At 43.7% G+C, this 17,405-nt stretch overlaps 3 protein-coding genes across 8 annotated transcripts in view; 1 reads left to right on the forward strand and 2 right to left on the reverse strand.

Moving 5' to 3' along the window:
- Nucleotides 1-3,864, reverse strand: part of ATP6V1A (ATPase H+ transporting V1 subunit A) — a 90,619-nt gene extending 86,755 nt beyond the window's left edge. The window contains exon 1 of one of the 4 annotated variants that reach the window (XM_068124907.2): nt 3,532-3,864. The gene's annotated coding sequence lies outside the window, so the exon portion shown is untranslated. Of the gene's footprint in view, nt 1-1,662; nt 1,999-3,396; nt 3,493-3,531 lie in introns of those variants that run through there. The other 3 variants (XM_078782284.1, XM_078782269.1, XM_078782277.1) reach the window with 3 other exon arrangements.
- Nucleotides 3,865-7,061: 3,197 nt separating this feature from the next.
- Nucleotides 7,062-8,589, reverse strand: LOC144892995 (THAP domain-containing protein 6-like). The gene is made up of 3 exons (XM_078782174.1): nt 8,351-8,589; nt 8,076-8,271; nt 7,062-7,396 (listed from the first exon to the last, which is right to left on the reverse strand). Exons 1-3 carry the CDS (start codon nt 8,425-8,427, stop codon nt 7,151-7,153), a joined length of 519 nt encoding a protein of 172 aa, XP_078638300.1. The 5' UTR covers nt 8,428-8,589; the 3' UTR covers nt 7,062-7,150.
- An 826-nt stretch (nt 8,590-9,415) lies between these two features.
- Nucleotides 9,416-14,899, forward strand: BOLA1 (bolA family member 1). 3 transcript variants are annotated; one of them, XM_068125010.2, is made up of 3 exons: nt 9,416-9,516; nt 13,797-13,894; nt 14,051-14,899. In XM_068125010.2, exons 2-3 carry the CDS (start codon nt 13,802-13,804, stop codon nt 14,360-14,362), a joined length of 405 nt encoding a protein of 134 aa, XP_067981111.1. In that variant the 5' UTR covers nt 9,416-9,516; nt 13,797-13,801; the 3' UTR covers nt 14,363-14,899. The 3 variants fall into 3 exon arrangements, with proteins under 3 accessions (XP_067981111.1, XP_067981121.1, XP_067981128.1); XM_068125020.2 differs by having other exon boundaries at nt 9,421-9,510; XM_068125027.2 differs by lacking the exon at nt 9,416-9,516 and adding an exon at nt 9,624-9,669.
- The last annotated feature ends 2,506 nt before the right edge of the window (nt 14,900-17,405 follow it).

The raw sequence follows: 17,405 nt of genomic DNA on the forward strand, positions 1-17,405 counted from the left end.
AAAGACAAAACAGGCCTTTAGAAAGTTTTGCAAATTTATTAAAAAGAAAAAACTGAAATATCACCTTGACATAAGTATTCAGACCCTTAACTCAGTACTTAGATTAAGCACCTTTGGCAGCAATTACAGCCTCGAGTCTTCTTGGGTATGACGCGACAAGCTTTGCACACGTGGATTTGGGGATTTTCTGCCATTCTTCTCAGCAGATTCTCTCAAGCTCTGTCAGGTTGAATGGGGACCGTCGGTGGATAGCCATTTTCAGGTCTCTCCAGAGATGTTCGATTGGGTTCAAGTCAGGGCTCTGGCTCGGCCACTCAATGACCTTCACAGAGTTGTCCCTAAGCCCATCCTGCATTGTCTTGGCTGTGTGCTTAGGGTCATTGCCCTGTTGGAAGGTGAAACTTTGGCCCAGTCTGAGGTCCTGGGCGCTCTGTTTCAGGTTTTCCTCAAGGATATCTCTGTACTTTGCTCCGTTTATTGTTCCCTCAACCCTGACCAGTCCCCCAGTCCCTGCTGCTGAAAAACACCCTCACAGCATGATGCTGCCACTACCATGCTTCACCGTTGGGATGGTATTGGGCAGGTGATGAGCACTGCCTGGTTTCCTCCAGACATGACGCTTAGAATTGAGGCCAAACAGTTCAATCTTGGCTTCATCAGACCACAGAATCTTGTTTCTAACAGTCTGAGAGTCCTTTAGGTGCTTTTTTGCAAACTCCAAGCGGGATTTCATGTGTCTTTCACTGAGGAGAGGCTTCCGTCTGGCCACTCTGCCATAAAGCTCAGATCGGTGGAGTGTTGCAGTGATGGTTGTCCTTCTGGAAGTTTCTCCCATCTCCACACAAGATCTCTGGAGCTCAGCCAGAGTGACCATCGGGTTCTTGGTCACCTCTCTTACCAAGGCCCTTCTCCCCCGATTGCTCCGTTTGGCCGGGCGGCCAGCTCTAGGAAAAGTCCTGGTTGTTCCAAACGTCCTCCTTTTAAGAATTATGGAGGCCACTGTGCTCTTGGGAACCTTCAATGCAGCAGAGATTTTTTTTTTAGGCTTCCTCTGATCTGTGCCTCACCACAATCCTGTCTCTGAGCTCTGCAGGCAGTTCCTTCGACCTCATGGCTTGGTTTTTGTTCCGATATGCAGTCAGCTGTGAGACCTTATATCGACAGGTGTGTGCATTTCCAAATCATGTCCAATTGAATTTACCACAGGTGGACTCCAATCAAGGTGTAGAAACATCTCAAAGATAATCAAGAGAAATGGGAGGCACCTGAGCTAAATTTCATGTGTCATACAAAGGGTCTGAATACTTATGTCAATGTGATATTTAAGTTTTTTCTTTTTAATAAATTTGCAAAACTTTCTAAAATCCTGTTTTCTCTTTGTCATTATGGGGTATTGAGTGTAGATTGATGAGGGAAAAAATGAATTTAAACCATTTCAGCATAAGGCTGCAACATAACAAAATGTGAAAAAAGTGAAGGGGTCTGAACACACACACACACACACACACACACACACACACACACACACACACACACACACACACACACACACACACACACACACACACACACACACACACACACACACACACACACACACACACACACACACACACACACACACACACACACACACACACACACACACACACACACACACACCTTTGGTCGAGTAAAGTTTGAATCACTGATTTACAGTGTATTGCAAAAAAGGTGCTTGGTCCATGAACTGCCACCGCCAGGATCCATATCCACCACCAGGAGCCACATCCACCACCAGGAGCCACATCCACCACCAGTCCAGCCACATCCACCACCAGGAACCACATCCACCACCAGGAGCCACATCCACCACCAGGAGCCACATCCACCACCAGGAGCCACATCCACCACCAGGAGCCACATCCACCACCAGGAGCCATATCCACCACCAGGAGCCATATCCACCACCAGGAGCCATATCCTATCCACCACCAAGAGCCATATCCTATCCACCACCAAGAGCCATATCCACCACCAAGAGCCATATCCACCACCAAGAGCCATATCCACCACCAAGAGCCATATCCACCACCAAGAGCCATATACACCACCAAGAGCCATATCCACCACCAAGAGCCATATCCACCACCAAGAGCCATATCCACCACCAAGAGCCATATCCACCACCACCAAGAGCCATATCCACCACCAAGAGCCATATCCACCACCACCAAGAGCCATATCCACCACCACCAAGAGCCATATCCACCACCACCAAGAGCCATATCCACCACCAAGAGCCATATCCACCACCAAGAGCCATATCCACCACCAAGAGCCATATCCACCACCAGGAGCCATATCCACCACCAGGAGCCATATCCACCACCAGGAGCCATATCCACCACCAGGAGCCATATCCACCACCAGGAGCCATATCCACCACCAGGAGCCATATCCACCACCAGGAGCCATATCCACCACCAGGAGCCATATCCACCACCAGGAGCCATATCCACCACCAGGAGCCATATCCACCACCAGGAGCCATATCCACCACCAGGAGCCATATCCACCACCAGGAGCCATATCCACCACCAGGAGCCATATCCACCACCAGGAGCCATATCCACCACCAGGAGCCATATCCACCACCAGGAGCCATATCCACCACCAGGAGCCATATCCACCACCAGGAGCCATATCCACCACCAGGAGCCATATCCACCACCAGGAGCCATATCCACCACCAGGAGCCATATCCACCACCAGGAGCCATATCCACCACCAGGAGCCATATCCACCACCAGGAGCCATATCCACCACCAGGAGCCATATCCACCACCAGGAGCCATATCCACCACCAGGAGCCATATCCACCACCAGGAGCCATATCCACCACCAGGAGCCATATCCACCACCAGGAGCCATATCCACCACCAGGAGCCATATCCACCACCAGGAGCCATATCCACCACCAGGAGCCATATCCACCACCAGGAGCCATATCCACCACCATGAACCATATCCACCACCAGGAGCCATATCCACCACCAGGAGCCATATCCACCACCAGGAGCCATATCCACCACCAGGAGCCATATCCACCACCAGGAGCCATATCCACCACCAGAGCCATATCCACCACCAGGAGCCATATCCACCACCAGAGCCATATCCACCACCAGGGGCGAGCGACACCGGAACCGCGCGGATCAGTGACAGAGCAGGCGCGTGACCACGTCCGCGATACCGAACGGTGTTAACGCTTATTATATTTATATTACGTACATGATGCAATGCAGAATTCGAGACCGAAGCACGAGCACCAGCAGTGTTAAACCCAACAGCAGATAATTATGGTTTAATTATAAACCTACACTCGACCTTTTATTTATTTTACTCGTGATTTACCTCATGAATTCCGTTTGTACGCAAAACAAACGTGACAGGAAGGAGAGTGAGAGAAAAGAGAAAAAGAGCGGGGTGCGAGGAAAACCCGGATGTGATGAAGAGAAAAATATAACGTACAGAAGCTAACACTCTTACCTGTAGTGCAGTCTCTACAAGGCGTTGTCTAAACGAGGGAGAGGCGGAATCAACCGTTTACTAGAATTCTTTGCAACGATAGTGATAGATACAAGTCGGTGTGCAGAAATAATGCGCCACCAGATCTCGCCGGTGGTTGAGTGAAATGCTGAGCGGGGAGGGGAGGGGACTGAAGGGGGATAACATGGGGGTGCGGAGAATTGTTGTGAGATGACACCCAACTTCCTCACGCAATTTCATTTTGTCAACGTTTGAGGAAATTCACGAGGAAAATAATTCCATTTTGACTCCACAGAAAAAAATGTCGAAGAAACGGAAGAACCTTCTCCCTCCGGAAAAAAATTAAAACAAGCAGCAGCACCTGCAGCTAATTACACCGCCTACGACTTCCTATTAAACTGCGAGCTTGAAGAAAACGAGAAAAAAATATGACAAATAAAGACAGGAAAATACATGAAAGTGAAAATATTTTCCTTGCATATTGTTTTTCGTCGATATTATTCTTTATTTCCAATAATCCCTTTCACAAACCCAGTTCAAACCGTGTTCCGTCTCCTCTCACGATGAGGTAAAGAAAAAGTAGGGTATTGCAATAGTATCGCCCCCTGCCACCACTACCAGATGGCGCTACACTACACATATACTGTACTGTGAAAAATTACGGATTACGCTCCTCTCCCTGTCCGCTCCCCATTCACATGTTCCACCCCACACCAAGCAACCTCTCTAACGGAACGGAAGGCTCGGTACCGCTTAACAACATGGCAGTCTTCATGCTGTCAGTGCCCTCGTTTTCAGGCGGGAGTAACGCATTCGATCGTGTGTGTGTGTGTGTGTGTGTGTGTGTGTTTGTGTTTGTGTGTGTGTGTGTGTGTGTGTGTGTGTGTTCGTGAACAAGATATCTGGAAAAGTTCTGAATGGATTTGGATGAAAGTTGGTGGGATGATTGCCCTTGGGATAAGGAAGAATTGATTAGTTTTTGGTGAAGCTCAGGATATTATTCCGGATCCAGGAATTTTTTGAAGGATTTTTTACCATTGGAAGATAGGTCTCATTTTTTTTTAACATTATCTTCTATATATTCTATATTTAACATTGTGATATGAAAATAGTTTTTTGTTGTAAATGTAGTTTAAACTCGTGGTTCTGCGTTAGAGCGGTGTATTTTGTTTTAGCAGCGTCGTCTTCAATATTCATTTTTTTTCTAATAAAGACATATTCTATCGTTTTTAAACCATCAAAGTGTGTATTCGGTTTCCGCGTTTCATAAAATGTATCGTTTGATACGTATAATGCTTTAAAACTATTTTTTATTTTTTTTTACCTCAGAAGAGATATCAACATTTACCTCAGCGAATGTCAATCGCGGTGTCAGTATTTGATGAACTTATAAAGACTTAGGTGACTTATAAGTGTGACAAGCATGTGCACGGGATTCTTCCCAGAAGAATGAGTGGTCGCATTAGCTTGTACGACTTAAAATGAGCGAGTTTTGTTTTGACGTTTGGGCTAGTTTTACATGTTGTATCCCTAAGGAATGAAACGAACGTTTTCCTGGCTTACAATTTTATTTGAAGTCACACATGCCTCAAAATACACTCACTTATATAGAATTGAACGCTGAATCCGAAAATGTAAGTGAAATTGCCTTGTTTTTTTTTTTACATTATCTTCTATATATTCTAAATATATATCTGTGCAGTGTCTGTCTTGTGTTGTCACTGAACTACTCCCTCAAACTTTTGTGAAATCGTACTATTCCAACTTGACCCACGGCGGGAGTATGCGCTCTACTGAGTGGCGTTCTAGTTGCTCTTGTGACAACAACGTCCCCAAACGAATTGATTGTGTTAGCAGCGGCTACAGAGAGTAGTGTATGAAGGGTAAAAGAGATATAAATGGAACGTCGGAAAGGTGCGCAGTGACAGGACCAGGGGTGAAATCGCTTTGGAGTAAATATGAGCGTTGGCATGGTAACAAGGCAGGTATTTCACACAGAAAGTCATTAATTAATAGATGGAATTGTCATCCCGGAAAGGTAGTCACAGCCGCGTCCTCAACCAATGATGCTACCTGCATACAGATGAGCGGCATTCAGATGAAGAAGAATCGGCCAAATGAAAATATGACGCGTATTTCTGATTTAATGATTTTTTGAAATATGCCTTGTAACACATAATTACAAGAACTGCATCCAAAAACTAGAACGGCACTCGGTAGAGCACCTACCTCCACCTGGTGAACAGTTTACGTTTTGTATCCCAATGATAGGCCGGATCTGGATTCGGACCTGAACCAAAATCTAATAATTGGCTTGTTCTTGTCACCAAACCAACTCGTCCACCACTGCCGATTCACTGCCGATGGAACCAATTTGTCAAGTCCAGCAAGCGTGACAACTTGTGATTCCATAACTATGAGGGTTATGGCGACTATATGTATATGGGCGACTATATGGGGGCCGACCTTTGAAGAGAGGGTGGCACAACGTTAGACCAACGTCAGACAGACGTTGGTCACACGTTGGAATGAAGTGTTGGCCCAATGTTAATCAGACGTTGGAAAGGAGTACTGTTCCAATGTTGGGCTGTCGTTGGGCCAACGTCAATCCCCGTCGTTGGGCCAACGTCATCCCTGTCGTTGGGCCAACGTCATCCCTGTCGTTGGGCCAACGTCAAAAAAAAGGTTGGGCCGACGTAATTTTCCCCCGTCCCAACAGTGGGTTGACATTGGAAGGGAGTGCTTTCCCACCGTTGGACCAACGTTAATCAGACGTTCTGGGATTGCTGTCCCACCGTTGGGCCAACGTTAATCAGACGTTGTAGGGGACGTTTGCCCAACGTTAATCAAATGTTGTAGGGGACGTTTGCCCAACGTTAATCCGACGTTGTAGGGGACGTTTGCCCAACGTTAATCAGACGTTGTAGGGGACGTTTGCCCAACGTTAATCAGATGTTGTAGGGGACGTTTGCCCAACGTTAATCAGACGTTGTAGGGGACGTTTGCCCAACGTTAATCAGACGTTGTAGGGAGTGCTGTCCCACCGTTGGGCCAACGTTAATCAGACGTTGTAGGGAGTGTTGTCCCAACGTTAATCAGACGTTGTAGGGGACGTTTGCCCAACGTTAATCAGACGTTGTAGGTAGTGCTGTCCCACCGTTGGGCCAACGTTAATCAGACGTTGTAGGGAGTGCTGTCCCACCGTTGGGCCAACGTTAATCAGACGTTGTAGGGGACGTTTGCCCAACGTTAATCAGACGTTGTAGGTAGTGCTGTCCCACCATTCGGCCAACGTTAATCAGACGTTGTAGGGAGTGTTGTCCCACCGTTTGCCCAACGTTAATCAGACGTTGTAGGGGGCGTTTGCCCAACGTTAATCAGACGTTGTAGGGGGAGTTTGCTCAACGTTAATCAGACGTTGTAGGGGGCGTTTGCCCAACGGTGGGCCAATGCTCCCATCCAACATTTGCCTGACGTTAGGCTGACGTCATAGTACCCTCACCCATACAGTACGAAGAGCTTCAAAGAACAATTGTTAAAAACATTTATTCAAAACATTATTAAAAGTTCAAATCAAAAACATGTAAATCGAAATTTTTTTAAAGACCAAGAAGCAAAGTCAGGACTTAAAACGGCGTGTTCGTTGATGCACTACTTTCATTTTCTTTTGACATATTTCCAGTCTCTCTATGGACTTATCTAACTTGTGCTTCAATTTCCTCGGAGAGTCCATTGTAGCATAATTGTGCTCAGCCAGCGGGTCAACAGGGGCATTTTGCTGTGGCAATGGGCAAGAATGAAGATCTGGTTCCCTTAAAGGTGGTGTAGAAATGCGGACTGCTGGGCATTTCCGGTTGTTCACTTTCTGAAACAAAAAACAAAAAACAAAATTTCAAAGGGTAATTCCATGCAAACAGTGATGTACATTGCAGAAGCTAATAATTAAAATTGCTGTAATCACTATAGGAACTAGTAAATTTCATAAATTAGTATTTTAATCACAAAGTACCAGAAGGTCTTACATTGGTTGCCCATTTGTGTGCACACAAACAAAATCAGAATTTCTGCCAGTGTGCATTAGCAGGTAACATAAATGTTCCCAAAATGTGATCTCTTTCAATACATTAGTTGTCTAAGAGACTAAGACAATCAAATAGACAATGTCATCAGATATAAAGATAAATTCTTTAAAACTATTTTATTGCAGCCGTCTAATGACAGGTGCCTCTTTTGGTGAAAATTGTCATCCCTTAAACAATGGCTTTATTCCAAAGTGTTACTAAAATTCATTATGAAATTTAATTTTGTTTTACACCTCACCAATTGCATCAATTATTTCTGATGTGAAGGATTGTCTTAGTACCTCAAAACCTGATCAAGACACACAATATCAAAGATGGAATCACATGTGACATATATACTGTACATGTCACAATGTACTCTACCTGTATTTCTTAGTCTAAGTTTGATATAATTATTAATAATAGAACAGTGTACACTCAGAGCAACTTGGATTTAAATGTACAGATGTGAATACAACATACCTTTTGGAGATGACGAGGGAGGTCAAATATTGTTGGCACAGCAGAATCACGGAGCTTTACACGCAGTCCAAACGTGTGGAAGCTTTGTGCTGTGAAGTGCTTGGAGCATAGCACAGACCTGGCTGTTGGCATCCATCTGTCCCTCCGCATGTTTATCAGCCATTGCCTCAACCGATCTGGGTTGCATCGTGGAAACCTGAAAAAAAAAGTGATTACATGTAAGTGACAAAAGGGTGACAAGGGAAAAAAATGGAAAAAAATTGGCGTTTCCTTACCTGTGAAATGTCAACCCTTTCTCGCGATTTTCACGAACATCTCGATTCGTGCAGTTGATTGCAGAACAGGATGGCATTCTGTTTTACTCTAGTATCATGTCACCGAAGTGAAACAACTAAGAACAAATGTGCAATTATGAAAGAAATCTCTATATAAATCTTGCAAGATGTGTACGTCGTTCAATCACAGCGATACAAAAGCAATACGCTTTTTGCGTGACTAAATCCCATAATGCATTGCGATCCCGTGGCTTCATGTAAAACTCACTGCCTATGGGCCTTTTGTGTGTGTGTTCGCAGACTGTCCGTTCCACGTAGTGTTATAGTTCAGTGGTCGTGCTGCATACAAATTTTACTGTTTTTTTGTAAGTTTTTGAACGCAGTTTTTGACACCTTGTGGCGGGGAGGACGTAAAGGATCACCATCTTGGTTGGTGTGTTTAGCGGTTTCAGCGGAACTCCTCCACATTGAAACACTTCCATGCCACTACGTTTTTGTTCGCTATTAAATTTCGTTTCAATTCCACACCATCGTGTTGCCTTCATTGCTGTGCCTATGCCACACTCCATCGGAAATGTACATTGAACAGCAGTTCACAAATTCTGAGCTGTGCTTAAACTCTTGACGGTGTAAGGCGTACTAGAATGAGGGTAATTATGTATACCAGCGGACAGAATTGTGCCGCTGTTCGCTGCACGAATCACAGCTAAGTATAAAATAACTGAATAATTACAATTATTTTACTTGTGATTGATACGATTAACATATTTGGTTAAAATAGCACTTTTATTGTATAAAACAGTCATTTGTTTGCAGATTGTCAAAAAAATGGCAATTGTAATTTCGGTTCAGTGTGCTGATTTGGTGCACGTGCACCCCTATTCAAAGTCAATAGATATTCTAATAACAGACGATGTTAAGGAAATACGCATTTATACACCGCCTATTATAAATAAACTGTCAACAGGCCGCTAAAACAACTATTAGCGAAAATGAAATAAATTACAAAAACATCGTGTAGTAAAACATTCACTATACACTAAAACGAGTCAACTTTGTGCCAGAGATAATGGATATGCGAGTCAAAGAATGTGGTGTTCCGTGAACGGAACGAATTTCCTGTTTCAGGCGAACCTTATTTTCCTGCGTCGAGTCACCTGGTAAAAGTCAGTGGAACGCGATGGAACTGATCACGTGATACTATGTTTGGCGTGTGGTTGATGATTGTGTTGAGTTGATGAGTTAAGAGAATACCGGTAGATGTTGTTGACTATGTAGATGTTGTTGCGTTGCGACAAGGTGGTTTGGTCCTTCTGGAGGTGTGTGTGTGTTTTGGCCATAATATAAATATATCTTTTGTATACATAGTCGAGGCTCGTGGAAGAGAGCTAGTACTAGTACACTGAACAGATCAGGATTTAACAGCTCAAAAGGAGCAGTAGAGAGAGACAGATGGAGGAGGGGGGAACCAGCAGCAGAGTTGAAGGCCAAGATAGAGGGAGACTTGGACAAACAAGGTGTGGAGAGAAATAGGGGGCTGTAGAGGATGCAGGGAATGGACAAGATGGATACAGAGGGAAACTCCAAGAAGGGAAAACTGGAAATTTGGAAAGAGGAGGGATTGGGGGAGGAGGGGGTTATGTTTTTGGATTGGGATCATGATTATGGATTGGGTGAAGTGATAGGCTCATAGACTCGGCGTCATCGCAGGAGATTCCAATGATCTTGAAGGCCTTGTTTTTCACAGCGTCACGCTGAGTAAGATGTGATGGAAGGGAGCCAGAGAGGAGAGCAATACTTCATCAAGCTATGGATGAAAGCCTTGTAGGTGGGCGAGTTCAGGTGTGCCAAGAAAGGATGTTGTACCACAGAGGATGCCCAGTCAGTGGCTGGCTTGAGAGGGCCAACTTTGAAATGTAGTTTGCCCAAGAAAGATCCTGGTCGATAATAAAACCCAGGAGTTTGATTGACTGAACTTCCTCAAAGGGAATGTTAAGAAAGTAGATACGAGGGTTTGCCATACGGTCTTTTCGGAGAGAGAGAGTGAGTGAGATTTCTCTCATATTTTTTTTTCGTGCAGTCAAAATAAACATTAATTTTTTATGGCGTAACCCATCGGGCAAAGCCATCTAGAACAGTGTTTGTATGTATGTATGTATGTATGTATGTATGTATGTATGTCCACTCAAAGGTATACCAATCGGAGCTGAGGATTTGGTCACATGACAGGGTGATGTGATGACGTCTGATGTCATTACGGCGGCTGACTCTCCACACACCGGCATTTTAATTTATATGCCGAACATATTTTCGAACCTGTCATATATCACAATCGCCATGCACTACCTTTACGTTTTTCATTCAGTGTGAAACACAAACAAACCGATTGTTAAAATGACCATCAAATATCGAAAGCATAAATGTTACGTCTCTTCCAACAAAACGGTACGGAAAGGCCTTCGGCTTCATGCCTCACCTTCGGACTGCTTCGGACAAATTAAGCCCAGCTTTTTAATATAGTAGTGTATCCTTCCAGTAGTATCATTTTCGTAATAATAATAATAATAATAATAATATAGTAAATATAACCATAGCACTTTAATTCCAATGTCATGAATACAAAGTTAATGGATTGAAGCGGTGTATGGTTCATGAATCGGTGATAAGCGGTGTTCGGCAGTAATATTAATAATCGCAGAAGTAAGGAATTAGCCTCAGTTTTTTAATGGTAATATCATTTTCGAAATAAAACGTTAATATTATAGTAAATGTAATCGTAACACCAATCCCTTCGTAGTGACTGCAAACGTACTGGAAGTTATAAAATGTCATTTTCTACATATTAAAGTAGCGGCAGTTTTGTGTCCGTTACGTCATTACATCTATGATGTCATTATGACGGCTGGGTCCACCGACCGACATTTTAATTTACTAGTGCACCCGCTCACTACAGGAGCTGCAGGAAGGGGCATTCCTCTTTGGGGTACATAGATTACAGTCGATCTATGGTCTGGTCTCAAGAACATTGGGTGTGTGTTCATTTACCAAGTTTATTGTGGAGAGATCGCCAAGTTGTTTGAGCATTCGAGCAAGCACTCCATTCAATACCGTTAAGGAACGGCTGGCTTGGCAAGCACTAGCTAGCTGCTTGGGAAATGAGCACACCTCCAACCCTTGTGGGGTATATAAATTACAGTCGATCTTCGCTCAGTTCTGCAAGTAAAACTTCTCTCATGAATGTCGAGATTCCTCCAAATTTATTTGTTTAATGTTGTAAACACCATTAGCGACTGTTTCAAAAACTAATCATATGTGCTTGTGGTTTATAATATTTTACAAGCCCGGCTATGCCGTTGTTAGACTTTTGGTCTTGTTTATTTAATACTTCCCTGTTTTGGACACATGGTATGATAAAATCTCTTCAATGTAAAATGCAGAAGCGGGAGGGCCGACGGGAGTTGTGGGAGATATGTTGAAGGCAGCAGGAAGTTGGGGTGTGAAGAGAATGACAGAGATCTGCAATCTGGTGGTGAAAGAAGGCTGCATTCCAGTGGATTGGGAACTGAGTACCCTTGTCCCTCTATACAAGGGGAAAGGTGACCCTCTGGAGTGTGGCTCGTACCGAGCGATAAAGTTATTGGAGCATGGAATGAAGGTATTGGAAAGGGTGTTGGAGAGGAGGATAAGGAAGAAGGTGAAGATCGACGAAATGCAGTTTGGATTTATGCCAGGAAGAGGAACGACAGACGCGCTCTTTATTGTGAGGCAGTTGCAGGACACGTACATGGAGAAGAGGAAGAAGTTGTTTCTTGGGTTTGTTGATCTGGAGACAGCATTCGATAGGGTTCCACGCGAAGTATTGACATGGGCATTGAGGAAGTTAGAAGTGGAGGAATGGTTGATCAGAGTAGTGATGGCAATGTACAAAAGAGCGCGCACAGCTGTAAGGACGAAGGACGGGAACAGTGGTGAGTTTGAGGTGAAGGTGGGAGTGCATCAGGGGTCGGTACTAAGTCCACTACTATTTGTAGCTGTGATGGAGGTGCTGGCTCAGAACGTAAAGGAGGGTTTACCGTGGGAGTTGTTGTATGCAGATGATGTGGTGTTGATTGCGGAAAGTATGGATGGACTGAAGGAAAAGTTGAACAAGTGGAAGGAATGTATGGAGAGAAAAGGTCTGAAGGTGAATATAGAAAAGACGAAGGTGATGGCAAGTGGTAAAACATGTGGTGACTGGTGAGGTGGAAAGAACTGGGAAGTGGCCATGTGCTGTGTGCAGGAAGGGTGTCGGAATGAACTCCATTCAATGTACAATGTGCGCTGAGTGGGTTCATCAAAAATGTAGTGGTCTGAGAGGGTCATTAACCAGTGTGGCAGCTACATTCAAATGTAAGGTGTGCACAGAGGGAGCTGCAGATGGAGGAAATGTTGAGTTGGATCTTGGAGACGGCGTGAAGCTGAAAAGTGTGAAAACATTTTGCTACCTCGGAGACATGCTGAATGGAGAAGGTGGATCAGACTCGGCAACGGTTGCTAGAGTGAGATGTGCATGGAAGAAGTTTCGGGAACTGAGTGGCGTGCTGATGAGGAGGGGAGTGTCATTGAAGCTGAAGGGAAAGGTGTATGCTGCATGTGTGAGAAGTGTTATGATTTATGGGAGCGAGACATGAGTCATGAATGGAGAGCAGCAACGAAGGCTGGAAAGGGTGGAAATGCGAATGGTTCGGTGGATGTGCGGAGTATCGTTGAGAGAGAGGAAGACAAATGATGAATTGCGAAAGATGATGGGAATAGAGCCTGTGATTGATGCTGTGAAGAGGAACAGGTTGAGATGGTTTGGTCATGTGTTGAGGAAGGATGAAAGTGACTGGTTGAGAAGAGTGATGGAAATGAATGTAGAAGGAAGTAGAGGACGGGGAAGACCGAGAAAGACTTGGCTAAAGATGGTGCAAGAAGAAATGTGGGCAAGGGGGTTAACAATGAGAGATGCAGAAAATAGGGCAAAATGGAGAAGATTGTCATGGGGACCGCAAGGCTAACCCCCGCTCTAGCAGGGAAAATGGCCTTAAAATGCCTGTTGTGTGTTGTCTTCAATGTAAAATGCCCTATTAATGGCATCATGCCTGTGTACGAATGATCAATTCACAACAAAGCCTTTTTGCGAAACTCAATTGATTTTTGATTTGTCTGGCATCCGAAAAGATTATTACATTTTTGATACAATAACTTCACCCCCGCCCTAGCGGGGAAAATGGCCTTAAAACGATCATTCATTCATTTTTTCATTCAACTTCACCCCTCCAATCAGATGCATTTTCACACCCAAAACATGAATGAATGGTGATCTCTTCACATTTCCACCATTTTACATGACTCCTTGATGTGTCCTTGATTTCTTTGTAAATCTCCACATCCCACCAACCATCCTTCCTTCCCATCTACTCAGCGAGAATGGGTCCAAGCAGCTTGCGAGCTGTGGCCAGACCAGTTGAAACGAGGATCCGTGACAAACTCACTCACATGTTGAAGCCACACCATCTTGAGGTGATTATTCTGATGTTGCCCCCATTGCACTCGTTATTATTTTACTTCCAATACCACCGCTTTTGGCTGTATTCGTTCCCTGTCCACTTACTTCCACTTTAATCTCGTCCTCTTTCTTGCACCCACAAAACCTCTCTTTTTATAATCCTCCTGCAGGTAATAAATGAAAGCTCAACCCATGCAGTTCCTAAAGGCTCAGAGACTCATTTCCGTGTTCTGGTTGTGTCCTCTCTGTTTGGGGGTGAACGAGGTGTAGCCAGGCATCGCAGGGTTTATGAGGTCCTAAGTGACGAGTTAAGTGCTGGCGTTCATGCCCTGGCCATCGAAGCTCGAACCCCAGATGAGTGGTCGGGTGGTGGACCCATCGGACGAAGCCCTCCATGCCTCGGTGGTGGTCGTGTGGCTACGGCAGGTAGTGGAGACCGTAGCCTTGAGAAGGGAATGCCAGGAGTGACTCAAGATGGATGAGTTGGTGACTTTTAATTTTGCCATATTATGATTGAGTTGTGAAAATACAATACATGGCTTTCAAAGTTGTCTGGAAAATATAATCTTCTGTCAACCGAAGCTCATTTGTTTTCTCTTTACAATCCAGAAACATGTGGAGGATGTTGGGTTGTTTTGATTTAAAAAATTTTCCTCGTCATGGGAAGGAACATAAAACTTACACGTGTGTCAAAACATTACAGTGTATGTTCTCAAATATAGAATGTTCTGCTGCTATGGTGCGTGTTAATAAACTTTGCATCGAGAAACCACTGGATGTCACAACCACATGTCTGCTGTCAGTTCGCCAGTGAATATTTGAACCATATTGTTGCACAGATATTTAAACTTTCCATTATGGATGTTCACTTGGCAAATTTCAACATTGGTGATGTTGGCAATGAGTGATGCCAGATGACAAACTATGTCCTGTTACTTTTGACATTTTTATTGAAAACGATTTTTTTGGACCACTGATGTAAACAGTATTGACGTTTTAATAAAATTTTCTGTATGTGACTTTAGATGTTTAGCATTCAGTTTGGGAAACTTGGTTAATTATGGTAATATGGTTTGCTTTTATTGAAACTTGTATTTTTAATTGAATCGTGATATTTAGAATTTAGATTAAAAATTTAGAATTTTTTATAGTCCTCACCTTAACAGTTACACACCGGATAACCGCACTACAAACAAACACTACCACTCTGTGTGTCTGTCTGTGTGTCTACAAACGTCAACTTATGATTGAGGAACAACTTAATTTCAATTGAATGTCATATTTTGAACATTGATCATAAAACAAACCTGTAGTTTGGCTATGAATTTGGCACGATCATGCATGAGCAGGGAGGAGTGAGATCTTCTTTTTTTTTACACACTTTTATTTAACTTCATCTGAACTTTGTTGGTTTGTCCGGTTTCAAATCTTTGAGCCATTCGTTTTCTAGGTACCATACATCCTAGAGAGCTGAAATTTGGCCGACGGTCCATTTTTCTGGTACAATTTCATCGATAAAAATGTAATTTAAAAAAATAATAATTGTAATTAAAAAACAAATAGGTTTTAAAAATTTTTTAAAGGCTTGTAGCCCTAAAACATGTTTTTTCGTTTACTTGTTTTAATCTGTCTGTCTGTCTGTCTGGTGGTCCAACAAAATTGAACATAATTCCAAACAGGAAACTTAGTGTTTTAAGGACATCATAAAGGACACAAATAACAGGCAAAAATATTAATGTAGTGTGTTAAATAAGGTAGCGTAAAAGACGCTGCATGAACAGCGGTAAAATTCCGGCATTTTTTTCTACAACCTTTAAAATCTTTATTTCATTTCAATTGAATTATGTACTTGAACACTGGAACACAAATCGCCTTTTTGACACTTTCAACCCCCTTCCGTTTAGCAGTACTTGGACAAAATATCATGACATTTTATTTCATCACGACCAATCTAATCTGCCGCTCGTAGACCCCACCCATGTCCTTGTTTGTCAATATAGCACGTGTTCTATGAACTCTAGCTACATCTGCCACCAAAGGTGGACGGTGGTTATGTTTTCACCCCTGTCTGTCTGTTTGCCTGTGTGTCTGTTTGTCTGTGAGCGGAATATCTAAAAACGTTGTGGACAGATTTGGTGGACACGTTGGGTGTCTGACAAGAACGAATTGTTTAAATTTTGCTGAAGATCTGGATCTGGATACAAGAATTGTTTTAAGTGATTCTTCACCATTCAGAGATAGGGCCAAAAACGATATGCAGCAGGATATTTCAAAAGTTGTGGACAAGTTATGACATGGTTCGGTGACGAGAACAAGCCGATTCGATTTTGGTTCAGGTCCGAATCTAGATCCGGCCTATCATTAGGATACAAAACATAAACTATTCAGCCTCTTGGAGTTATGCTCGCTACCGAGTGTTCTTATAGTTTTATTACTGCAATTGTAATAACTAGGGCATGCCCGTACTATATATATATCTAAAATTATATCCCCCCCCTCTATTTACATGAAATGGTTTGGTCCAAAGCGAACGGCTTGCGAGTGGTGACAATCCCCCCCCCCCCCCCCCTCTATTTACATGAAATGGTTTGGTCCAAAGCGAACGGCTTCCGGAGTTTGGTAAAGAAATCGCCATCGCGTGCACAAACGCGCAGGAAAGCGAATGAATCGCAAATTCGTTTTTATTAGTTTTAAAACATAGTTTAACGCCAACATAGTTTGCAAACGTGAAATAAATGAATACGCTCTCAAATGTGCCATCCGAGGCAGAGTGTGTCCGCCACGTTCGGCACACGCGATAGTTCGCTGCTCTCTGATTGGTTGAATCGTTTTTTGGACATAGCTCGGTAAGTAATTGTCCGATTAATATGAAACCTTGAAAAGGCACATCCTCGGGTCCCCAGCAATATACCTGGCAAGTTTCAAGTATATCGGACCCGTGGTTGTCGAGAAACAGCGGTCACAGACAAACGTACAAACAGAGATTACTGGAATTATAGATAGACTAGGGCATTGCCCGTACGTGGGTGCCCGTTCCTTGCCAAAAAAAAAAAAAACGCTACCCGTACGCTCTACCCCGCCCGTACGCCCGTAAACAAAAAAAACAACGCTCTTCGCTTCCGCCCTTCGCTCTGACTGAATTGGGAGAAATAATGCGCATATGAAATCGAGAAATTATTATTTTCTCCGGAAGAAATCGAATTACGAACCGTACCGTAATGGCGGTCAGCTCGTAACGCGCTCAGCTCCGCTCGTTCTCACATCGGCCACGCCTACGCAACAAAGCGTTCTGTGATTGGCTGCCGGAAGTGAAGTCTTCACTGTCCGGAAGTTCGCAAATCGTCGCAGTTACGATGAATCGTTTTAATTTAATCGCAGTTTGAATTCGTTTTAAAACATAGTTTAACGGCAACATAGTTTTCCAACGTGAAATAAATGAATACGCTCTCAAATGTGCCGTCCGAGGTAGAGTCTGATCGCCACGTTCGGCACACGTGATAGCTCGCTGCTCTCTGATTGGTTGAA

This window comes from Myxine glutinosa, chromosome 1, assembly GCF_964187855.1.
Source record: "Myxine glutinosa chromosome 1, kmMyxGlut1.1, whole genome shotgun sequence".
Taxonomy (NCBI): domain Eukaryota; kingdom Metazoa; phylum Chordata; class Myxini; order Myxiniformes; family Myxinidae; genus Myxine; species Myxine glutinosa.